Raw genomic sequence first — 26,969 nt, 5'->3', positions numbered from 1 at the left:
CGCTATTATTTCAAAATTCTAAACTCAACTAACCTAAAACTGTATTCATAAAAAATAGAAAACAGAGCAGACGACGCAAACACAAGCGGTGCCCCCTGTTTGCATATTTAGCACTTCCGTGAGCTATAAATACAAATTAAGGCTACAAAAGCGAATCAGCTGATGAAAAATCTTTAAAATACGTGAGCATTTGCTCCAGAGTTCAGGAGCATAAGGTAAGAGTATAAGGTAAAGCTTATTCATATCAAAATGAGCAAATGCTTTTGCTTCTACCTTTTGCTCATGAGCAAAACCTTATGCTCAATGCTTTTACTCATGAGCATTTGCTCTGGTTTTATTCATATGGGCCAATGATGTTTTGCGCACCATAAACTATGCCACGAGAGCGCAGCACAGTAGTTGGGTCTAGTGGTAGGTTGGGTCAGATGTCAATTGGGTCAGATGGTTTTGTGAAATTATAATATTGGGGCAAATGGTATATTGGGTCAGATGTCTATTGGGTCAAGTGGTTTCGCGGCTTTTCTCGATTTAAAAAAATTGGGTCAAGTGGTAGGTTGGGTCAAATGGGAATTGGGTCAGTTGGTATGCACCCGTATAAATATAAAGAGAAATGCAAAACCGTCAACTTGAATCTTAGACCTCATTTCGCTCAATCAATAAGATCTTCAAAAGTTTTCATTCCAACTCATTCTCAAAATCTGACTTTTTTCAAACATAACATTTCTATAGTGAGGTTCACATTATAATGGCAGTGGATAAAGGTAGGAGAATAGCATTGCCGATTTGCTGCCTTAATTAATTATATTTCTATATTGGCAAAAACATAATTGGCATAGTTGTGGAGCTAGAAAAGGATAGTACAACTGGCTTTGTCGAATGATACACAAGTATAGCAACACCAAAGTTACGGTAATCAAATTCTGCCATTATAACGTGGACCTCACTATCTCACTATCACAGGCATACCTCAGTATAGAAAGAAAAATAAAAATCTTAGTACCCTTTTTGAAATATTTAATCACAACATGTTTCGTACATTGATGCCATTTACAAGTCATTTTACTTGAATTTCAAGTCATTTTACTTGAAAATGGCATCAATGTCCGAAACATGTTGTGATTAAATATTTTAAAAAGGGTAGTAAGATATTTATTTTCCTTTCTATTTCTATAAAAGTAGCCCTATACAGAAAAGAGATACCTCAGTATCTATTCTTGTTGAATGTGGGCAAATGATAAATAATTTCTAATTTCAAATCACAACTACCCACTGCTTTTCGCACAGAATGTCCACTGTTTGCTCTGTATAGGGGTTCAAAAATATTGATTTCTGGTTAATTTTCATGATGAAGAATCTACTATTTAGAGAGTGTTTCTTAGAAATTTTGCGCCTAAAAACGCTGTCAGTCAAAAGAAATCTGTTGATCGTGAATATATTTTTTTTTTTGAATTACTGTCACATAAAATTCAAATATTTTTGTTCCTCAATCGATTGTAATATTTTCTATTTCGGAATGCAGACAAAAAATCATTATTACGTTCATTTCCGTTTTAACTGCAATCAAGTCAGCATGGCTTCCTCTACACTCTTTCACTTTCAGTGGTTCGTATTCTGTCTGTTTCAGGAGCTGAATCCAGTAAGTTTAACTTTCTCAATTATTTTACTGGCTAAATAATAATTTTAAACTTCTATTTATTTGATTTTATCTTTATTTGTTACATTTGTTATCTCCATTATTTTTGCGCATAGCTCAGTTTTTAAAAATTGAGAATGTTTTTGTTCACGTGGTAGGTGTACGTCTGCTTTCATTTGTACTTTTCAAAGGTATTGCATTATTTTACATTACCTAGGTCAAACATCTTCTCATTTTGTAATAATCATAGATTTTATAAATTGAGTAATTCCTGTAATTTTGTAATCGGTCCACTTATTTAAGGCTTAATGTTTGTGTTTTGTAAAGTTAGGTTATGATTTCACTATAAATTCTAGGCCTAATTATTGTAAATAGCATCCCTTTTTATAATACGCACCCTTTGGTCTTTTGCATTGTTCTTGGGTTATGGAGTAATGGTTGTTTCGATTTTGAATATTACTAACCATTAGCTAAACTACAGTAAGAGTGATGATAATACGGAAGATTATTACTAACTTTGAATTGAATAAGTCTTTTTGTTGTAAATATCCACCATGAGTTGAATGTTTTTCCTTTGAAGTAGCACCCATCAGTGAAACGATTTACTTACGATCCAGCAAGTAATCCGCTACCATGTTCAACGATCTTCCCCGAAAACCATATTTAGAGATTGTCCAGTAGGATCCTGTGAGATACACAATTGAATCGCTCTGATGTAGCTTCTGTACTTGGCTTTCAGAACCCTATTAGTCAAGGATTTGCTTTGAGTACTGAGTAGAGCACTAAAGGTGAACGTGTACTTGACAAGCAGGATGCTGCAGATTAGATAATATATACTGGTTGAAGACCTTCAGGATGCCCAGCTCAATAAAGATTGGCCTAGAGTGCATATGATGCCCCACTGAGGTGATTACTCTAAGTGCTTTCTCCCGGAGCATCAGCTCACTCTTGCAACTAGCCGCATGCCCTCACAGCAGGAGTATGTTTCATACAAAAGATGGAAATGTAAAAGAGCAAAGTACTCCATCACCAAATCTTTTCTGCTGAAGGTGCATTTTCGTTTCTGCGTAAATTCCCGCAGTTAATAACGACAAGCATTGTTGATATTCATATTGTCAAAATTTCAAGTGTGTTGAAACAGCTGATCAAATAACTTTTCATTATTTGTGTTATTATTCAAGAATAAAACATTTCTAATAATTATCAACATATTGCAATTTAAAAGTATAAACTCAACCTCTCCCATTAAAACACAATTAAACATAATATTTTAGGTTTTTTAGACAAATTGAAATCTACCCAATCTGAGATCCTCACCCTGTCGTGATCAACGACGGCATTTACGCACAAAGGAAAACCCAGCTAAAGGGGGTTTCGACACAGTAGTTTACCCGTGCCAGTCTGTTGCAAACTCTATCGATGTGGTCTGCCCTTGTTAACTTTGAATCAATAACAAATTCCAAGACTTTTACTGGTGATTTATAAGCTCAGCAAGGCTGCGAAGTCCACAGACTAGGTGGACATGTCTATCATTAGGCAATGAATTTCAATATCATATACTAGATCAGTTCTCATGCTTTTAATATCTTATTTTTTATGATGCCACTTAATTTCAAAATCTTTTTTATTTTGCAGTCAAGATGTCGGCTCACTTGACGTGGATGATCATACGTGGCAACAACTCTTACTTATTGAAGAAAAGGAATATCAATAAACCATTCAGCACTGTACGTAATCATAATATGAAATTTCTTCATTTTACTAATCTTCATTCTACTATTCTAACTAAAAGTATTTAACAAAACATTTCTATACATCTGAAAGCTAGTACAAATTATTTCAGTGAATACAGTTGGTGTGTATTTTTATCATGAATTATTATAAAAAAATACTGTTATATGCCGTAATATCTGTGATGAAAATTGTTAGTGTGATGAGACAAATAGGCTACTACAAAGATTATGTGTCGATAATAGTAATATGTATGGCATGTGTAACGATAATAGATATTTAATACAGAACCATTAAAGTCTAATACCAGCCTAATCACTATAGAGTTCAAAGTGCTTGGGGTACATTAGACGGACCACATAGATATTATACATTAATGTTTTAACAGAAATTGCTCGCTTAATATTACAGGATTTATAAGCTATGCTATATATTTCTATAAAATTGGATTATAACCCTATAATTCACATTATAGGCTAGTATATGTAATCAGTGGCATAAGAAATGTCTTTCAAACTTAGGAATGAATAAACTTTGAAAATGAGACAGCCAAATTGCCGCCGCGCGAGCAGTGGTGTGACTCAACGCGAGCGGATCCATGTTAACTGCCTTATGTTGACAGTGCGGGAAGAAAATTAATTCTTAGCACTATCTACATCTTTGGCTGTTGTATTATTCCACTACAGTACTTTTTGAACGGTTTATTTTTTCAATTACTTTTTTTGTACAGTAGATTTGTTGGAAATTGTTTCCGTTTTGCAATTAATATAAATTTTTATCTTTTTCCAGGAGCCAAACAATCTGCTGAACGTGGCCTCTTTCAGGTACAATGGTCTAATTCACAGGAAATCTGTCGGAATTGAAGCTCCTGCCGACAAGAAAGGTTTCACAGTGGTCACAAAGCGTGCCAAGAAGCATGTAAGTTTATTTCTATTATTAAACGCATTTTTAAAATCAATCTAAAATAATCGTGATAGGTTACTTTAACTGGACTTTGTATTTTCTATATCTGAGGTACTGTATTTCTTAATATTAAAAATATTTTATGTTGATTGAAAGATTGCTATTTATAAAATTGAGTCAGAAGTTGATACAATGCTTGAGGATGGAAGGGATTGTCTCAATGTTTCTGGAGGTCAGCAATCATTGTCTGACTCGAGTCAGCCTTTTTTAGGATTCGACCTGGCGCCCCTAAGAGTGATCTAAGTTTTGATATGCATGTAAATGAGTCAAGCCCTAATTATTTAGAGTCTTCTAGAAATAATAATAAAAAATTCCGATTGAATTTATGCTCCATAAATGTGCAGTGTTTAAGAAACAAATTGAATGAACTTGAAATCTTATGTAAATCACAGAATGTTGACATATTGTGTATCATAGAGCATTGGCTGGTTGAACAAGAGTTACCATTCTACCAAAATATTGATAGGCTGGCACTTACTGGCAGTTTCTGTAGACAGTCACCTTGGAGCGGTGTAGCTGTATATTTTAACAATAGGAATAATTTTACTATTAAACCACTTGACTTGTCAACGTACTGTGTTGAAGTTTCGGCGGAATTTGCAGGTTTTTATATTGTTGAGCTATCACTCATAGTGATATCGATGTATAGGTCTCCTAGGGGGGATGCAAACCTGTTTTTTGATAAGTTGGAGCTTTGTATTTCTTATGCACTGTCTGTGGGTCATTATGTGTTGATTGGAACTGACCATAATTTCAATGCAATTTATTCACCAAGGGATGTCAGGGTGTTTCTGAATGTTTTGCAGGGGTTTGGGCTGACAAGTTTAATAAGTGAGGCAACAAGAGGATGCTCAGCTCTTGACTCAGTTGTAACAAACTTAGATCTGGATTGTTTCACTGTGAATGTTAGCAAGGATCAAATATCAGACCACAAACATATCCTTCTGAGAGCTCGGTTGGCTTGCTATAAATAAAATAAATAAATAAATAAATGTTTATTTCCCAAAAAAACTAAAACTACAACATCAATTACACAAAATATTAGATAAATTACAATATTACATACAATAGTTAGTTACAAAAAAATTCTTATAATGTGTCCTCTACTTGTTTAGTTTTTTGTGTGTGGAAATTGACCTACTCCACTATGGCGTACCATGTTCTAGAGTAGGTTTTGTTGTTTTTTTGTGCGTATTATTAATTAGTTAGTGTTTAGTAAGTCATTAGGTGGTTAGTTGTTATTTGAAATAATGTTTTCTATGTTCTGTCTTCCTTTGCTCATCAACCAATTGTGTACTATTGTTTTGAACTTTCTAGGATGATTAATCTGCTTAAAGTTTGCAGGAAGTAGATTATATAATTTTGGTGCTAAATGATTGAAATGTCTCTGGTATAGTGCCTTCCTTGCAACACTAGTGATGAGAAGATTCCTGTATCTGGTGTTGTGGTTGTGGTTCCTGGTTTGAAATGTTGTTGGGTTCTTGTGTAATCTGCATAGTATCTCCTTGGAGTAAAGCTGTCTTGGATCCATCACATCAAACTCATTGAATAGCTGGTCTGATGAATAGCGTGGAGGCTTCTGGTTGATGACCCTCATGATCAGCTTCTGTACCCTGAGGAGCGGTTCGATGTGCAAGAAGCTTGCACCTCCCCATCCCACAATCCCATACAGCATGAGGGACTGAGCTAGAGAGAAGTAGATAACTCTTAGACATCCCTTGTCGACCAGTGTCCTCAGAATCCTGAATCTGCAGATAGTCTTCCTCAGTCTCCCGCATAATTCATTGAGATGATGATCCCAGCGCAGAAAAGAGTCCATTGTAACTCCCAGGTATTTCTGTGACTGTTTCCTGCGAACTGTATATGAAGTGTTATTCCGTTGATTCTTGATTACTATCTCATCTCCTGTTGGCTGTCCATGTTGAGTCGCCGAAAAGGTCAGAAAGAAGGTTTTCTCGTGGTTCAATGTTAGCAGATTTTCACTCAACCAGCGAGACACCCTCTGAAGTCCAGTCTCGGCTTCTCTCCAGGTCATCTCCCAGGTCGGTTCAGAGAACAGTAGAACAGTATCATCTGCAAAGGTGGTGATTGATCCATTAATTTCCATGTTGCATAATGGGTTTATGTAGAGAAGAAAAAGAATTGGTCCTAGTACTGTTCCTTGTGGCACTCCAAACTTTACAGTCAGCTTGTTGCTTATACATCCATTGACTCTGACACATTGTGTTCGGTTTGATAGGTAGCTCTTGAAAAGATTCCATGCGACTCCTCTTATTCCATAGTTATCAAGCCTTGAAAGAAGAATGTCATGTGACACCGTATCAAAAGCCTTCTTTAAATCTAAGAATACTGCCAATGGTTTCTCTTCAGTGTTTATTTTATCGGCAATCTGAGTGGTCACATAGTGGATAGCATCATTTGTACTGCGACTAGATCTAAAACCATATTGGTTTGGCGATAGAAGATTATTTTTTTCAAGAAAGCTGATCAGTCTTGTTTTGATACACTTTTCAAAAATTTTTGATAATGTACTTAGTAATGATATGGGTCTGTAGCAATTCATATCTTTCTTATCTCCTGTTTTGAAGATTGGACAAATGACAGCTTCCTTAAGACACTGTGGAAAAACACCTTCCTCAAAAATTTTGTTTGCAATATGTGTTAAAGGCTTGGCAAGTATCGTATTATTCTGTTTGAAAAAATCTGGTTTTAAATTATCGAGTCCAGGTGCACTATTAGCTTTAAGACTATTAATGATTTTTATCATTTCGTCCTCACTGACAGGTGTAAAGAATAATGACCGGCAGACTATCTGATCAGCTGCCGCATGCTCATCTGCACCATTACAATCGCTATTTAGAATGTCCTGGGCCAGTTTTGATCCAATACTAATAAAAAATTCATTGAAAGAATTTGCCATATCTTTATCATCATCTCCCAATTTCAATTCTCTCCCTTCCAAGTTGATTTGGTGGATTTGTGTTCTTGGCCGTTGCACTTCAGTTATTTCTCTTATTACTTCCCATGTTTGCTTAGAGTTGCTGGAAGTTTCAAATCGCCTTGAAAAGTATTGTTTCTTAGCATTTTCTATTACAGTTGTTAGTAGATTTCTGTACCTTCTATAATACTCTCTAAGCTGTAGATTCGCTGTATTATTCTTGCTTTGTCTGTGTAATTTATCTCTCTTCCTTATTGATGTAATTAATCCATTTGTAATCCAAGGCTTAATTTTTCTTTTTGTGTGCGATACTCTATTAATAACTTTACATTCTTCTGTGTATTTCTTCAGTATTTCTATCATTTTCTTCAAAGCACTATCAGCGCATTCCTGCAGGTACACGGAATTCCAGGTCTCATTTGTTAGTGCTAATGAAAGTTTATTATAATCAATACTTTCATAGTAGGGTTTTCTTCTGTTGTGATTGTGTTCCACCGCATCATATTTAATTCCCAGAATAGTTATAAAATGATCTGTAATAGAATTTGGGAAAACTATTGGTATTATATCTTTTTTAAAGTTTATCAGAATATGATCTATACATGAAGCGCTATTATTTCCAATACGAGTTGCCTGCTTTATACAATGTAGGAATCCATATTCACTGAGTAGATTATCATAGTCTTCCAGTTGCCTGTGCTGATTTGGTTCTTTTGTGTTGATGTTCAAATCTCCTAGAACGATGTGAAAATACTTTCCATTATCATTCAAAATCTGCCTCAGATCAATGAGAAATTCTGTTAAGTCCAAGTGTGATGGAGATCTATATAACGCTGTTATAACAAAAGTATCTTTCCCAATTTTTAAATGCATATTTAAACAGTTGGCTTGCCTAACTGCAATTTCTTTTATTTCGACAAAATAGTCGGATTTGACATAAATTATTACTCCATCATTCTGTAGAATATTGTTTTCTGTTTTGTGGCAGGTATAATTATTAATTGATTTCAAGGAAACACCACCAGCAATCCAGCATTCCGTTAAGACTATCACGTCGAAATCCACGTTCAGGTCTTCCAGTTGAATAAGAAATTCTTCAAAATTTTTATTGTAGCTTCTGATGTTGAAATTGATGATTTTCAAGTTGAAAGGTTGGATATTATTGTTGACATCTTGTGAATTTGGAATCGAAAAGTCTTCAATGTCTAATAAATCCAAATCCTCCATCAAATCAGCCATTTTTGTTTTTGTGTTTATAATTATTTGTGTGCCAATTGTAGATATCCTTGTCCTCAACTGATTGTATTTTTTGAGTTAATGACAGCATGAGATCTTGCTCTCCAACTGTTAAATATCTGAATGAGTTGGTATGCCTACTAAGTGCTACTATTATGTGCTGAATGCTATTGTAAATCTTGAGTGGTTTAGTATTCTTCCTCACTAGGATAACATCTCTAAACGTTAAACCCTGAGCTTCATGTATAGTTAGTATTGTTAATGAGCCAGCGGGAGCCTTGTTTTTAACAGCTTCCAGTACCATTTGTTTTTCTGATTGCGTGAATGTGAGGATTAAAGTTTGTGGTTGTAGGTTGTGAGGTTCTCCGTTAGTTATTGTTGGTTCAATTGATCGAATAATTTTATTTGTAGTGCAGATATCATTGTAGTAGTTAGACAACAGACAGCACACATCCATTGGACACCTGTTGGTTACTGATTGGTAAGAATCCGGATCCGCGAAAACAGAAATATTTTTCCAGACTGCTGGTAAACCACTTCTCTCGATGTGAGATATTTGTTTTGAGTCTCCAACCAGTACTATCTCGTCTGCGCCTGTCAGCTCAGAGACGAATCCCACGAAGCCGGCGTGCATAAGGACAGCTTCATCGATGAATACGCGCTTATATTTTTTGTGGCAGCCATTAATTAGAAACGACGTCACGGTTCTGTAATTTGAATTGATGATTGAGTTGAATTCATTTCCGTGTTTCTCCTGTATAGTTGATCTTATTCCTTTGATTGCGGCTCTTGTTTGAGTTAGTATGAGGTCTTCCATTGGTCGATGTTTATCAACAATTAGATGTGTTTTTCCGCTCCCTGGAACTCCATCAATCCATCTGATTCTCGGTATCTTGCATCGAGATATATCAATTTTCGAAACAGCATCCAACAGTTCCTCATTAAGCATCACTTGAGTGTCTCGACTAACCATAATATATTTTTCATTGGTTCTAAATCTGCGAGAACTGTTGTCAAATGATATGTAAGCTCCGCCTCCCTCCATACTGAATCCCATTCTATATTTTGAAGTAGTTGGTAGAAGGAACATTTTTAATTCATTATCGTAAACATTCATACTCCTCAATTCAATTTCTCTGAAGACCGACGATGAAGCATGAAGGTTTTCGGTTCGAAGTGTTGAAAGAGCTTCTTTGAAAATATCTGCGTTTATTTTATCATATTGCTGTAAAAGATTTTTCAATTCAATCATGCAATTTAGAAAGTTATGGTGCTTGCTATCTTCTGGTAGATAACCTCTTGGGCATACTTTTTCTTCTGGCCGATCTGGTTCTGGAATATTGAGAAAATTCATGCTGTTAGTGCCCCTATGATAAAATATATATTTCAAATGATTAGTTGATAAGATAAAACTGAGTAAATCAATTGAGGATAAATCTGCTAGCTGGCTGAATTCATCTATGCCTACGACAAGTGGATAATTCATTGATGCCCATTCATTTATTTCCAATAGCACTTTTTTAATTTCTTCTAGAGCATTATAATCATTTACGGGCAACAAGTAATTCCGAATTAATTGTTTACTGTCAGGCGTGTTGATTGTTTTCAGTAAGATCGCCGAGCATTTATTTTGTAGACTAATTGGCTCAAGGCTACACCACTCCTCTAGCGTCAGCGATTTTGACTTTAGTACGTGCGAGAATCCATCTGAGACTCGAATCTTATTTTCTCCTACGTAAGCAAACGCTAAATTAATATCGGAATATTCACCGTAATTCTGAATTAATGATACTCTACTTTTTGACGTTTGTTTATTTACATGTAGCTTATTTATCTTTTTTAGAGATTTTTCAATAGTCGACGGCTCTCTTTTATTGATGCTAGGCTTAATTAGAGTTTCTTTTTTCAATATCCTATTTTTCATTTTTTTAAGCAATCCCATAGTTTGTTCTATCAATAACTTGTTGCAGTGCTCTTCTATAACATGGGCATTTTGCGTCATTGGCTTTATGATTAGCTGGCTTATTATTCTTTTTACAATTAACACAAGTTGGAATTTCCTTTTCGGAAGGGCAGTTTTTAGAATTATGTCCTATAACTGAACAGTGCCCGCAGACATCCTGTTCTTTTTTACAATGCTTCATCACGTGATTGAACCCATGGCACCGGAAGCATCTCTGAGCTACAGTATAGTCGCTTGCTTTGCAGCATGTAAAGTCGATAAACAGCTTTACCTTGTTAATTATTAGTTTCCTTATTTCAGGATCGCATTCAAACACCCAATGAAGGGTATCTTTATCTCTTGGGCCTAACTTGAATGATGGGACGCAGCCTTTGACAAAGTCTTCTTTTTGGATTCCCGAGTTATAGAAATTCTTTTCATAAATGATCTCTGACAGCTCCTCTTTATTTACATCTGATGGGACATCGTACAAGATTATCCTTGGCTTCTTGTTTGCAGGCTCCGTGATTTTTATCCCTCCTTTTTGTAAGCTTTTGTTTGTTAGTATTTTTTTCTTATCATCCAATGTATCCAGAACAATAAGAAGGCCGCCGCCTCGAACATTAACAGTTTTCTTTACTCTTATATTTTCTTTCTTTGGAATGTTTTCCTTCAGACTTTTCCTTATTTTTTCACTACTCTGCTTCTCATTATCTCCTACCAATTCCAATTTTGTTGGTTTTAGAAGAAGTACATGCTCTTTAGGTTGGATTTTTCTTACGTTTCCTATTTTTTCTGCTGTTGATGCCTTCTTTGGTAACTTAATCACTTCAGCAAAACTGGGTGGTTTATTACTGATTTCCTGAATTTTTTTATTTAAGCTGACTATTGTTTCTTGTAACTTTGGGGCACCTGAATTGAGATTTTCTGTCAACTGACTGATAGTAATAGCCCTTGTTTCGATTCTAACGACAGATTCCGTTGTTTCAACTAACATCTCTGAAAATCTATCATAATCTACTCTTAAAAGTTTCTTTCTCTCATATTCAACTGCAGCCCATTTTTTAAAATCCAAGAGTTTATTATATAGTTCCTCAATATCCTTTTTGAATTCATTGGCCATAACTTCACTTATAGTATTCATATTATTACCTTTTTGCAGCTCCACCTCCTGGTTCTGTTTCTGCTCCAAAGGGCTGATGGTAACGTTTTGTTGAAACGCCTCTCCTTCTTCTTTGTCCTCCTCTTCTTCGTATTCTGGAATCACTCCATATGGTGGTTTTTTTGGTGATTGCATTTGTTGAAAAGACACCACACTATAATGTTGATGGTACTACACTATATAGCTGATGTTTAACTAACACTATTCTATTGACCTACTTTTCACTGTTATTGAAAGCTACTCTACTCACTAATTTAGATGTTTACTGTACGACTGCTCGACTACGACGGGGTAAAACACTCAAAACTATCCAGTATCGATCATTTAATGAGAATTGTCTTCAGATTTTTTGTGCTTCACTACAGGATCGAATTGAGCCCTGGTTTAATATGATTTCAACGTTGTCAGCAAGGGAGGGGTTTACGTTTTTCTTTTGTAGTTTTAAGGAACTTTTTGATTCTTTGTTTCCTGTGAAGACTAAAAGGGTTTTCTCATCATCGGGGAGGGATGCTGGTCGACTGGGGGGTGGTCCAACCCGTCCAAGTTGCGATTGGTTCACTCCAGAACTTGAAGAACTGAGAGAGCTTATTCTGTTGGTAAGTGACATGTGTAAAACAAACCCTAATCTGAACATTGTATTGAAGAATCTTAGACATGGGTATCGCAATAAAATTAGGGAAACAAAATTGGAAGCAAACGCAAAACTCATTATGGAGTCTAGTAATAAAATAAAAGCTGCCTGGACCCTTATAAACAAAATAAGACCATCATCAAAAGAGACCAACAACTCATTTGCCACAGCAGATGACTTCAACAATTATTTTCTTGAGTCAGTTGAGAAGATTGTGAATGATATACCAAATGACGGTGAACCTATTCAGTTTACTCAAATGCCCGCCATAGTTTCTGAATTCACCTGGAGTCCTGTATGTGCTCAAGATGTAATTGAAGCGGTTTTAGGTTTCAGAAGTTCCAATTGTAAGGATATTTATGGCATGACCCCAAATTTGCTCAAGCAGATGATAGTTATTATTGCACCCATATTAGCATTGTGTATAAACAACTGTTTAGCTAGCGGTACTTTCCCTGAACAACTCAAAATCTCCAGAACAGTCCCAGTCTACAAGAAGGGTCCATATTGTGACACCTCAAGTTTTAGACCAATTTATATAATTCCTGTTTTTGCTAAGATATTTGAGGCAATCATATTTGCACAACTGTATAAATACCTTGAGGAGCATGACCTCCTGGCTCCTTCTCAGTTTGGTTTCAGGAAGGGAAAATCTACTGTCATGGCTGTGGAATCACTGTTAGAATCGATTATCAATTCTTTTGAGGAGCGGAAATCAACTTTTTCAATGCTATGTGATCTCTCACGAGCATTTGACTGTATTCCTCATACAGTTCTTTTAAAGAAATTGGAGCATTATGGCTTACAGGAATGCGCAATTCGGGTGTTTGAGTCTTACCTTTCTGAGAGAAAACAGATTGTACATTGGAATGATCAGCGCTCAATTCCTCTTCTGGTAAAACGGGGTGTGCCACAGGGCTCATTGTTAGGCCCATTACTCTTTCTTGTAGCAATAAATGATTTGCACTACTATCTAGCGGGAAATGTGCTGTTCTATGCGGATGACACTTCCTTGTTCTCTGCAAATAAGAGTGTCACCCAAGCTAAAGCAGATGTGATGGAGCTGTATGATAAAGCTCGTGATTGGTTCTCACAAAACAGATTGTCTCTGAATGAGGCAAAAACCCAAAGTATATTGTTCTCTCTATCTGATGTCAGTGAGTATTTGCAGCCGGTCCGACTATTGGGGTTCACTCTTGATGCCAAGTTACTCTGGGAACCTCATATAGACATGGTGTGCTCCAGTCTCAGCAGCATTGTCTATCTACTGAGAAGGCTGATGTCTGAACTGCCAATTTCGGTGGTCAGACAGGCCTATTTTGCTTTTTTTCATTCGAGGATGAGTTACGGTTTGAAATTGTGGGGTCATGCATCTAGCACTTCTAAAGTTCTGTTAATTCAGAAGAGAGCGGTCCGGGTGATTTCTGGGGCGGGCTATCTAGATCACTGTAAGCCCCTTCTATCTAAGAATGGCATTCTATCCGTCATTAATGAGTTCATCTATCAATGTTTGAAGGATATACATCAGATGCAGGATAGGCTACCAAAGAGCAATGACATTCACAGTCACTTCACAAGAAACCGTGAGAGTATATATATACCAAGATGCAGACTTGAAAAGTCCAAGTCGAGCTACCCTGTGATAGGCTACAAATTCCATAACTTGCTACCAACTCAAGTTAGATCCTTGCCGAATAAACGTTTTCTCCAAGTACTTAGATCCTGGTTGATTGTGAATCAATTTTACTCAGTAGAGGAATTCATTACTGCTGATCACAACTCCCTAGTCAATTTAATATAATGCTTTTTTTTTTGTCTATTGATACCCAAGTACAGGAGAAATTATCTGATCTAATTGTAAATTTGCTTTTACTGATCTGTTTTATTTTATTTATTATTGTCTATTGTATGTATTGTATCTGTGCAATTTATTGTATGTTTCTCTAATGTGAATTGTGACTTGGCTATATGTAACTTATATGTTCAACTGGCCCAATAAAAACTTGAAACTTGAAACTTGAATATTGTCTGAATTTAATATTTGTGGGTAAAAATCAAAATTATTATTATTTCATTTATTTTAAATTTTCTGTCATGATCTAGTTGTATTAATAGTTTTATAATTTCTAGTTTTTTATGCCCAATTTTTATAGAATTGACGCTTAAGTGAGCATTGTTAACAAATTTGTTTCATTAGTTTTGTATAAATTATCCCCTAAGGCCAGCTACACACATCGATTTTTGTACGTACGAAATTTTGCCGTCTATATTCAATTAGATTAAACAGATTATTTCAAACAGATGATGTTTTTCAAGTTCCGTTCAATCTGATAGAATTCATAATGACGGCAAAATATTGTACGAACAGAAATCGAAGTGTGTGTGTGCAGGGCTTACAATTTGTACAAACCTCTATCAATTTCCCAATTTTGTGGAATACTTTTTCCGTGTAAAATCAATGGTTTAAACTTGGAATAACTTTGATTTCTCAGCACAAGCCAGGAAAGTCTCTGGTTAAGACAACGATGAAATCCGGCCCAGCTAGATCGTTGCTGAAGCTGAGGCGTATGCTCAAGAAGACTCATTACAGAACCGACCTCACCAAGGTAAAACATTTTTTTCATATATGGTTATCTAAACTGTTATCAAGGATAGAGTAACGTTATTGGTATTTCATCCTTTTTTAAGGATTTCGCACCAAGCAGTCATTCTTGCTTTCCAAGGCCCGTATGAAACACATTATGATAAATGAAACCATATCTACAAGTAAACGTGGTTTAGCGTTAAACGTAGTGTCAGCATATGGCCCTAAGTCAGTCGAAGAGTCAATGACAATTTTATCAATTCACCACCAAGATCGCTGAAGAGTTATTGATTAAACTATCACTCTGCACAGTGTATTGGAGAATATAGACCAGGGGGGCACCCTCTTCCACAAAGCAACTCAAATATGCGCCTATGCAGTTGATGTAGCAATATTTTTTCCTCCACCTACTGTCTAAAGTACTTACTTTACTCCCTGAAACCTACTACTAAAGTGTCACTTTTTCGCTCTCGGTAGTAAAAAACAGAAAAACTCCGTAGGGAGTAAAAGTGACTCCATTTAAATAACATGGGGAGCATCTCTATTTTGAAACTTACATTGTAATAGGTTAGAAGGTCCAAGCTCAGATGAGAAAGCATAATAGAGGTGTCTGTCATTGAGTCAACTGAATTCAATACCACAACCAGGAATTTGATTAACTCATGAAATATATGTTTGTATGATAATTATTATATTCTTAATATTAGTAGACGATGAAAATTTATACAATTTTAAAAATATTTTATTCTATTCAAAATACCAGCCAACAAATATTTGCAATTCAAATCTGAACCGCGTGATCTGGAGTCAGCCATTTTTGGTAGCTGCTCAGCTGATATAACTGTTACAACTTTTGCCGATAGATTGCGCAATCGGCAGTGCCAATCAGACGACCGGTTTTTAGGTTTTAGATTTAGGTTATGTTGTTAGGAATCATTGTCACCAATACGTAAGTTATTAGAATGATTTTATTTGCAGTTTCTATAAAAAAATGTTGATTGAGGAAAAATGTTGTGTACATCACGAGCGAAAAATACTTTTTCTCTCTCAGGAAAATTGCTGCCCTCGGCTTCGCCTCGGGCTTCAAACTTTTTCCCACAGGAAGAAAAAGTCGTACTTTTCACTCTAGATATACAAATAACTATTTTTCAATTAAATTTATTTCTTTTTACACACACACAAGTTTAATACAGAGCAAGTATTCTTTGAACAAGAAGAATACATGCAAACAACAATACATATTGAAACAAAATAAAAAGAAAGTGGTGCAAAAAATGATGGAAGATTGAAGGGTTTTCCAACTATGGATATCCATGTACTAGGAAAACCTTCAATCCTTGAGAAGGTGAAAAAGGTATCAAGAAAAACAAATGAACAAACGGTAGATATGAAAGGATGGGATGGGGGAAGAATAATAAGGGAAGGATGGAAAAAATGAACCGATAGGACTAGGTGTTAAAAAAAGATTTGAAGTACTAGATGAATTACAAAGGATTGCAGAATAAGCAAGCTTACAAGTCAGAAGAGTAAACTTTGAAAGAAACATAACATAGATAGAATTATTGCATTTGATCCAGGTGTTGATATCCTGTTTGTTTTTTTTCTTATTTTCGCACATTCAATATACTGCTCGGGGATTGTATTAATGATTTTACTGCTTATGTATATGAGTTGTCTTCTGATGGTTTCTATGTTTGTATTGAAAATTAAATATTTACTCGCGCTTCGCGCTCGGCAGGGGGCTTCGCCCCCTGCACCACCAGTAAGGTGGGTTAGCAGCCTCCGCGCTTCGCCCTCCGGCTGGGAGGTGGGCTTCGCCCGCCCAATTGCCTTTTGAATGATATTACGGTTTGTTTGAATGTGTTCTGGTTTATTGATTGATTTTCCAAGATTTCGTACAAGATAAAGTTAGTTATTATGCTAAGCAACTCATCCCTCACCACAATCATTATGCTTGAAGAGGGATGAACCATTAATATTTTTTCAAAAACACTTTCCTTGCAGAGTTGTTGTGATTGTTTTGTTGTATATTGCTTTTCCTCGTATTTCTGTGTGTTGTAAATTAATTTAATTGAAAACAAAATTCGACTTTGAGGGTGACGGCGGGTTAATTAGGTTAGTTGTGTTGGATGTAGGTTAGATTAACTTTTCGATATCAACAAATATAAAGTACAAACTGAATCTTTTTACTTGATAATCAGCGTTTTGTTCCCTTATGTCTATATAAGTAGGATCATTGTCCCTATCATAAAAATTTATATCAGATTCATCATTCAAAGAAGCAAATATTCCATCATTCATATCAGTAATAATAAGAATATTATTATTAAAGTTTTAAAAGCTATTGATATAAGGTAAATAATATTATTAATGTTGGTGAGTCGAACAAAGAAGCTTCTAATGCATTTTTTGTGGGAAACAAATTTAACTGTGTGTTGGACATCTAGTCATCATTTGACAATGAAAAATACATTATAAATAAATTATGTACTTTTAAAAAAGTAGGACTTATTGATCTTCCTGTCTATTTTGTACATCTTGGTAACATGCCTAAACTTGATAATCAGGTGATGAACTTATCATAATTGCTTGTCCCATTTAATTGAATCTTCCTATTTTTCCACTTCTATTTTCTCTTCCTTTCTCACTCCTTTTTCTTCTTCTTCTTCTTCTTCTTCTTCTTCTTCTTCTTCTTCAATTAGATCACAGCTGCTGTGAGTAAACAACTTGTCATTAAGCAACTTGGAATGATGCCAGGAAAGGCGCGACACGTTAAATAGATCTCTCACACACACAGACACATACACACACACACAGACACACACACACACACACACACACACAAACAGTTTTCTATGAAAACTCAATTTCCCGAGTTGCCATTTGATTTTGGTTTAAATTTAGCTTTGGTTATAGGCTTATCTCTGAGAGCTGAACAAATAAGCTTATATTAAATTTTTTGTGTGAAATAAATTTAAATGTACCCCAAATATTTGGGGGAGTACAGGGGTGACGGAGGGCAAAATTTGAAAGGTCTGGAGGTTTTCCCGTAGCCTCCAGTGTACTATGCAACAGATTTGGTGTTCACTTTTCACAGCGATCTCATAGTTTTGGCTGAGAATTTTTCGTATCTGGGAAAACTTAAAATTTTCGATAAAAACTCAATTTACTGGGTCGCCATTTGAATTTGGTTGAAATTTAGCTATGGTTATATATGCTGTTCTCCGGGAGCTGAAAAAAAAGTTTGTTATACATTTTTTGTGGGAAACAAATTTAAATGTACCCCAAATATTTGGAGGTTTTCCCGTAGCCTCCAGTTTAGTATGCAACAGATTTGGTATTCAGTTTTCACAGCGATCTTATAGTTTTGGCTGAGAATTTTTCGTATTTGGGAAAACTTCAAATTTTCGATGAAAACTCAATTTCCCGGGTCGCCATTTGAATTTGGTTGGAATTTAGCTATGGTTATAAGCTTATCTCCGGGAGCTGAACAAAAAATCTTGTAATACATTTTTTGTGGGTAACAAATTTAAATGTGTCCCAAATATTTTATAGATCACAGGGGTGTCGGAGGGAAAAATTTGGAAGGTCTGGAGGTTTTCCCATAGCCTCCAGTGTAGTATGCAACAGATTTGGTGTTCAGGTTTCACAGCGATATTATAGCTTTGGCTGAGAATTTTTCGTATTTGGGAAAACATCAAATTTTCGATGAAAACTCAATTTCCCAGGTTGCCATTTGAATTTGGTTGAAATTTAGCTACGGTTATAGTCTTATCTCCGGGAGCTGAACAAAAAAGCTTTTTCCTCCACCTACTATCAAAAGTCTCATTTTACACCCTGGAATCGAATACTAAAGTACTACTTTTCCTCCCATGGGACTAAAAATAATTCCCAGCGGGAAAAGTGATCACTTTTACTCCCAAGGGAGTAAAAATAAACCCATAAGATTAACATGGGAAGAAGTCCGACAACGCCGCGATTGAAGAATGAGGAATGTGGCAACACTGTCGTGGTCTGTAGAGGAAAAGTAAAAGAGCTCTATTTCGATCTTTGGAATATTTTAGCTCTAGGAAATAAGTAGCTCTATTTCGATTGTTAGGTTATGTTTAACCGTTGGTGGATATGAAAAAGTACACACCTCTAATGACGTTAGAGGTGTGTACTTTTTCATATCCACCAACGGTTGAACATAACCTAACAATCGAAATAGAGCTGAAATAGTGTGAAAGCGTGAAGATGTAGTAAAATTATTCATTGTTATAGGTATTGGTGTAGGTGGAGGAAAAATGTTGTGTGCATCACGGGACTAAAGTACTTATTCTCCCTCAGGGAAATTGTCGCCCTCGGCTACGCCATCGGGCGACAACAGTTTCCCTCAGGGAGAAAAAGTTGCACTTTAGTCCCTAGATGCACAAATAACTATTTCGCCCCACTTGGATGTAATGAGCTGGTTTTCGTGCGTCATATGGTGGCCGAAAATGATTGTTTTCTGACCAGGCCGGTAAAAGTTTTACGGCCCTAGGGCTGTAAAATAACCTTGAAGTCAGCTGATTCTAATTTGATGTGAACGTGTTTACAAAATGGTTTATGAAACGGAATCAGTTTATGCTTTAGAATTGAATAAAGTTTTTGCAATAAGATACTATCATTTTATTTGGATGGATAAAATACAAATGAGATATTATATATAAACTATTCAAATTCAATTTTCAGAGTATAATAGAATCTAACCTCAAACTTCCTAGTAAAGCGTTTGTCACGGAACATGGTGGATAAACGGAATCATTTTATGCTTCTAGAATTCAATAAAGTATTCTGTAATAATATACTATCATTTTATTTGGATGGATAAAATACAAATGAGATATTATATATAAACTATTCAAATAATTAGATTTTCAGAGAAGGATAGAACGTCTAACCTAAACTTCCATTGACATTCAGATCACATCAGATTGGCCAAATTTCAAGTGTGCTAAAACAGCTGATCAAAAACTTTTTCAAGTGTGATAAACCAGCTGATCAAAAACTTTTCATTATTTGTGTTTATCATTCAATAATTAAAACATTTATAATAATATCATCTTATTGTCATTTGGAAGAATAAAAAGTATAAACTCAACCTCTTACATAATTGAACATAATCTTTTAGGTTATTTAGACAAATCAGAATAAAAAATAAAAATACTTGGACAATTTCTTGATATTCATTCAGATTACCTCAGATTTGCTAGAGCTATGACCTTCCACTTTTGCTTTCGGAAGTGCTTATAGTAGACAATGAGAATACTTATTAGTCTCATATTTATTTTTCAGTGTGGCGAAAAATAACGTTCTCACCATGGGCAAAAATGTTTTTCCGGCTCTCAATCTTTTCTAGTCCTCGGCCTACGGCCTCGGACTTGAAAACCGATTTCGAGCCAGAAAAGTCTCATTTTCGGCCCTAGGTGCGAAATATACTATTTCCTACAGTTACGTTGAAAAGTGGCCATTGCTGCACTGATTACAGAACGCAAAGAATCACTTTTCCGCTCTAGTGCGGGAAAAATTTTTCTGCACTCCAGATTTGCAACATGGCAACGAAAAATACTTAGTAGGTTATATGGAGCAACAGTGCAGCAAAATCAAAATGAAGTTGGTAACAGTGACTGGGCTGCTATAGTGAGCAGAGGTGCAACGAAGCACAACGCGCTAATTATTACTATTATATATTATAACGAGGACAGCAACAGCACAGTGCCACCACAGCACACACCACACAGCCGCCTCGCCATTCAAACACTACTAAGTTATTTGATGGATTTCAGGCAATTTTACCCATAATTACCCACTTTTCATATTCAATGGTAACTGTAGGAAAAACTTAATGTGAAATACGTGCGCAAAGTTCCTCTGCTGCACTCAAGAAACCATTCCGCCCTCGCCTACGGCTCGGGCGTAAACGTTTCTTTCGGTGCAGCAAACTGTCACTTTGCGCACTAGTTGCACAAATAACTATTTCCTACAGTTAACTTGAAAAGTGGCCATTCCTGCACTGATTACAGAACGCAAAGAATCACTTTAATTCCGCTCTAGTGCGGGAAAATTTTTTTCTGCACTCCAGATTTGCAACATGGCAACGCAAAGTAGTTAGTAGGTTATATGGAGCACCAGTGCAGGAAAATCAAAATGAAGTTGGTAACTGTGGTATAGTGTTGTGGTGCACGTTATAATAATACGAAGGCAGTGGACAACAGTGGATGACAGCGATAGCCACCACATGAGTGACAGCCGCCTTCAATCATTTACTACTACATTATTATTCAATTTTAAATAAATTTAGGTTTTTAATAATAATAAAATTACACAGAAAAACATTTGATGGATTTCAGGGAATTTTACCCATAATTACCCACTTTTCATATTCAATGGTAACTGTAGGAAAAATTTTATGTGAAATACGTGCGCAAAGTTCCTCTGCTGCACTCAAGAAACCATTACGCCCTCGCTTACGGCTCGGGCGTAAACGTTTCTTTCGGTGCAGCAAACTGTCACTTTGCGCACTAGTTGCACAAATAACTATTATCGAATTTTCTGTGCGAAGCTGATTTCAAAAGTCGAAATAATTTGGGGGTCCTAGGGGGCCAGGGGGGTAAAATTTTAGTGATTTGGAGGTTTTCCCATAGCCTCCAGTACGTTTCCTAACTGATTTTGAGGTTGGTTCTCTGTGACAATCAGCCGTATTGGCTGTGAATTTTTTGTCTATGCAGCTTTAATATAATAAGATTTGCTGTAGGCCTAAAGCTGCGTACACATATATACGCGCTTCCAACCCGCCCTCGTACCGCTCTCGTTCCTCCATCGAACCACAGTCGCTCCGCCCACGCACCCATCATGAACTTTACGGAAGATGTTAGATCTTCCTCGCGTTCACCGGTCGAACCACTCTTGCTCCCCACCACTCTTGGTCGATCATCAATCGCTCTGCTGGAGTGACGTTCGGTTGCAGAGCAGAGCGAAAGTCTGTACGCACCTTTAGGTTGAATAGGCTGTTGGCAGCGTTATTTGTAGCAGGGAAATCATATTTATGCTTAATGATAAATTTTATCATATTAAAAATATATAATTGTTTAATTGTGAGAACATCGAATTCTTGAAATGTCAAACTTTTTGGAAAAGTCTAGGTTTATTTAGAATTGTCACAAAGTGAATTTTTGTGACGGATGGAGAGCCGTCGTCTAGTGTAAAATTTAGCGAATTTATTCTATTTTAGAATAAGAATAGGGTCGACTGCCAGATATATTTTGTTGGACTCGTAGTTGTGTATGTACATCATCACCATCGCCGTCATCGCCTATAAATCATCAGCAACAGATTCATCATAACCAGAAATTTCCAGATTTTGTTTACTGGTTTGAGCGTTCTAATATTTAGTAGGGGCCGTATCATCAAAGCGATAGGCAACTACCGAGTTGAGTCGGTATCGTTCTTCTTGTAATTTCTGGTGAGAAATATTGTTTACCGGCCTAATTTACTATAGGAATTAGCAGTATTGTCATCATGGATGAACCCTTAGCATCAGCATTAGTGGATTCATACCCTGTCACATGGCCAGTGGCGTGATCGTCTACTGAGACTCCTATTGGTCGGCGATCTCTTTTCCCCCGGCCTCCCAATTTTCCACGGACCCTACTCTGCGAGGAGCAGACCTAGAGGAGAGCAGTAGTTCGGTGGTTGAACGTGTGAACGGGTCGCGAATCTCCTCTCCTACGACATTCCCGGAACTAGTTATTTCTAGGGGAATTATTCTATTTTTGGTGTGTTAATATAGAGTACTGTAGGACGAGGTCCGGACAACTCGAAGATAGAACTTCCTGGGGGATTTTCTTTCTTGTCGGCTATTTTTCCTAAATTCGTATCACTGGGGGTGAACGAGTTATCCTTGGTTTTGAAACCATTAAGGGATCTCAAGTTTGTGCTACAAACAGTCAAGTGGGAAATTTAACTAGGCTCTTATAGCGGATTATTTTTGAGTACTTAATTTATAAGTCTCGACTCTGTCGCTTCACGACGTTTTTAATTATAATACGGGAAGTGGGAATCTGTTCGCTATTCTCCGTATCAGTATCCACGTCGATTCAGGTAATTGTATGTCAGGACTGGTAGTCCGTATATTTTTCCTTCTCTGTAGTAAGGTGGCCTTCAATTTAAAGAGTAATTTTTCTCTATTGAATTTTTATTCTTGTAGGGGAATCCCTGTCCTTTTTAAGAATAGTTCTTCTCAATTAATTTTTATTATTGTAGGAAAATCCCTGTCCTTTTTGAGAATAGTTTTCTCGATTAATTTTTATCCTTGTAGAGAGATTATTATCATTTATAGTAAATTTTCCTTGCTTAGTTTTCATACTATAGAGTGGCCCTGTATTTTAACTTTTCTTAGCAGTTTCTGACTTGCTGTAATTCCTAGTAGGAAAATTCTAATCATTTCCTAGAGAACTCAGGTGCAGTTTGAGTTTGTCCTTGTCGAAGTTGGTAGACTTCGACGTCCTTTCTCTTCCTTTCTCTCAACTTTCCCTATTCTAAAATCCTTCTAGCTCTCAGGTACAGCTTGAGAACTTCCTTGTCGAAGTCCTAGATTGCGACATCCTTTCTCTTTCTTTCTCTTAATTCTTCCTGTGTTAAAATCCTTCCTGATCTCAGTTCCAGATTTGAGATCGTCCTAGTCGCGGGTTTTCAGACCCGCGAATCCTTTCTAAAATTCCTGGAGACCTGTCTCCTTCAATAGCAAATATTATTTGCTAGTTTTCCCTGTGGAAAATTCACGAATTTTCTCGTGATCTCAGTTGCAAATTAGAGATCGATTTTGTCGTAGTCCTTAGACTGGCAATTGCTTGGAAAAGCCCATTGAAATCTTTTCCTGAATTAGGATTTTCTGACTCAATATTTTCCTTGTGGAAAATCCTGGAAAAATCCTTTCCTATCCTGACAACGACAGACTGTTGTCTTCCCGATATTATTCTACAGACTGTGTCTGTGAAAACCTTTTCTATCCTCTCATAATAGTCGACATACTGACTATTAATTTAAAAGCGTTTCGGACGATTGAGAGTGATTCCCATTCCCTTAAGGGCTGTTGCAGATTAGCCCTTAATAACCGGCGCGCAGTCACCAGATTAGCGCGGAAATCCTGTTAAGCAGTTTCAGAATTGCTGAAAATCCTTTCGCAGCTGCAGGCTCGCGTCTCAGAAATCCCACACCTCAAACCTTATTCTCTAAATTTTAATCACCACATAATTGAAATTGATATACTGTATTTAGCTAGCAGGTCCAGCTTGCTGAGAGCTAGAGCGCAATTCTCAGATTGCAGATTATTGCAGATATTTATTTGCTGTAGAGAATAATAATCTTATTATTGATTCTCTGTACCGAATACCCTATACCCTATACCTCAGACACTGTACCCTATTCTCTATAACTTACACCCTATACCGTGCCCTATTTAACGATATCTTGAATACCACTAACAACTCCATAGCTCCGCCATACCGTTACTTCATAGCCCTTACCTTAAACCCCATAGAAAAACCTCTTTCCGGGCTTGCAGGTACAGCTTGCTCGCCGTCAATTCGCAGTTGGTTCAGATTGCGTACTACCTTTATAAATAACATTATTTGTAGGGATCTGATAGTCAGATCCGTCTCCTTGTATAGGGTTATCTTAATCTCCTTTAACACCCACCCTGTATTCCAAAGGCCGAGGGCCGAATCGGCCAGCAACGGCACGGACAAATACTCTTCCCCTGAAATTAAAAATCTCGCGAAAGAAGCAGAGGGTAAAGAATCGGGATAGGGGGAGAAGTGTAGGTCCGGTATCTCCACCAGTCAGTACGGTCACTGACCCCGACCCATACCCGGCTGTAGCTAGTCTGCGTCGTAGCAATACTTCGCAATTATTAGGAAACCCAGAGGGTGGAATAGGGCATCCTAATAGAATAGTTTTGATTATCAATTTTTGACATCAGAAAAGTTCTTCCAAATGTGAGTTATAACAGTAAAGTAAATTCGTATGGCTTTTGTTGGTGGGGAGTCCCTTGCGGGAAGGTCCCACCGCCTGAATATATAATTTAAGCCGTCAATGGGCCTTACGACTGTCATACTTCAGCCGGGTTCGACAATTTAACGTGCCCATCCGATAACACGGAAGTGATCTGGTTAAAAAACTTTTGGTATTAAGAGAATTGAACCCGGGATCTCTATGCTGCTACGCTAGCACTCTATCCACTATACCACGGATCACTCCTGAGTTACAACAGCCCCCCCCCCACACGGTTATACAAAATTGAATTATAGATTGAACCAGAGCAAAGTATACCATTTTCAGCTGACTTTCTCAGATTTTTTTTTCGCTTCATAGAATTTGAAGGAAAGGTATCTTATTCTATTGCAGATAAATTTTATGTGGGTGTCCCATTTCAAATGTTCATCGATGAGAACACCTAGATATTTGGTGCTATTGACTTCTTTTATATCCGGACAATTACAGTAACTTTAATCAACTGTTGATTGAGTATTGATTGCAGTTTATGTGGAGTTTCAAATTTAAATTTTCTCCAGGTTTACCATATCTGTTTAATGCAAAAGTGATGTAATTATCAACATTCAAGCTCAATGTATTTCTGTCCAGCCACTTTTTTATAAGCAAACAATTTCGTTCAGCAATTTGATGTAGGTTCCTCAATAGCGGCAGTGTTATCTGCAAACGATATAGTTTTGGAATTTTTCAGCTTCGGGCTCAGTAGATCATTCACATAATATAATGAACAATATTGGAGACAACACTGTGCCCTGTGGAAAGCCATAGGATGTCATTCCAGAGGTATCAGTGCATCCATCAATAGTTAAAGTCTGAGTTCTCTCTCTTAAGTAGCTTTTCATTAGTTCTAAATAATATTTATATATTTTTATATATTTCTAATAGGCTAATATATTATATTCCCCTGAAACCATATTTTTCAAGTTTATTGAAAAGAGAGCTATGAGGAACGGTCGTAAAGAGACAATATTAGCTAGAGACGCCACAGTACTAAAGGAAACCTTCAGGAAAGTGGAAGAAGAGGGAGAAAAGATAGGATTGAAGATTAACACTGCAAAAAATGAATACTTGCATGTAGCTGCAACACCTTGAAGAAGAGTTTCTAGGAATTTAGTTATAGACAGGAATGAAATAGAGGAAGTAGTAGCATCATTCAAGTATCTCGGGGCAACACTGAATAAGAAAAACGAAATGAGTGAGACAATTTGTGAAAGGATCCAAGCTGGAAATAGAGCATTTTACGCTAATGCAAGCCTATTCAGGAGCCGTCTGAAGCGAAAATAAAATTATACCTCAGCTTAGTACTCCCTGTTGTGACCTATGGCTCGGAGACATGGACAATGACAGAGAATGATAAAAACAAACTACATGTCTTCGAAAGAGATTACTGCGGAAAATTTATGGCTCAGTACAACAGGGTTTGGAATGGCGAATCCGTTCCAACAAAGATTATGATTGTATGGTAACGTAGTCGAATTGATTCTTATATGAAGAAAATTTTCGCCACCATCAGATGCACTAGATAGGGTCAATATTGTTGTAAATGTGCTTTTGTATTAACACTTTATTTATTAAAAGTTTACAATATAGAACAAGATGAAAAAATAAAGCCAAGGCCTGTGTGATTCTTCAATAACATTCTGTTCCTTCATCTTTTGCAACATATCACCTACTTCTTGTCTTTTTGCGAATGGTACTCCTCTAGGTCGTTGATTTATTGGATGAACATCTCCAGTATCGATTCTGTGATAGCCTATATGAGGTTGGTGTAACCCATATCTTCATCTTCAAAAGCAAAAAAAAATGTCTAGGCTATATTTTTTCTTAACATCTGTTGAACTGACTGTTGATTTTCATCTGTCATAAATATTGCTCTCCATCAGTCAGTAATTGGTTAATACACTTTTCAACATCATTGAACTTCTCTTGAATCTTTTGTTATTATTGTTTTCTCCAAGTACTTCAACATCATTACAATTTGCCACTGCCTTACCTTTCTCTATCACTTTCGTTTCTTCAGTAACATTTGCAATGAGAACAGGAATTGTTTCAGTTTTTCCAATAATTGAGTGGCCAGT

The 26,969-nt window shown here is 36.5% G+C and overlaps 1 protein-coding gene across 2 annotated transcripts in view; it reads left to right on the top strand.

Moving 5' to 3' along the window:
- Positions 1–1,169: 1,169 nt before the first annotated feature.
- LOC111048147 (60S ribosomal protein L28-like) overlaps positions 1,170–26,969 on the top strand; it is a 31,202-nt gene continuing 5,402 nt past the window's right edge. Inside the window, exons 1-4 of one of the 2 annotated variants that reach the window (XM_039430579.1) lie at positions 1,170–1,636; positions 3,269–3,360; positions 4,154–4,282; positions 14,729–14,842. In XM_039430579.1, coding sequence (XP_039286513.1) covers positions 3,274–3,360; positions 4,154–4,282; positions 14,729–14,842 — 330 coding nt within the window. In that variant the 5' untranslated portion in view covers positions 1,170–1,636; positions 3,269–3,273. Of the gene's footprint in view, positions 1,825–3,268; positions 3,361–4,153; positions 4,283–14,728; positions 14,843–26,969 lie in introns of both variants that reach the window. The other variant, XM_039430580.1, reaches the window with a different exon arrangement.

The sequence above is a fragment of the Nilaparvata lugens genome, chromosome 6 (assembly GCF_014356525.2).
Source record: "Nilaparvata lugens isolate BPH chromosome 6, ASM1435652v1, whole genome shotgun sequence".
NCBI lineage: Eukaryota > Metazoa > Arthropoda > Insecta > Hemiptera > Delphacidae > Nilaparvata > Nilaparvata lugens.
This window is presented reverse-complemented; position numbering and strand designations above follow the sequence as displayed.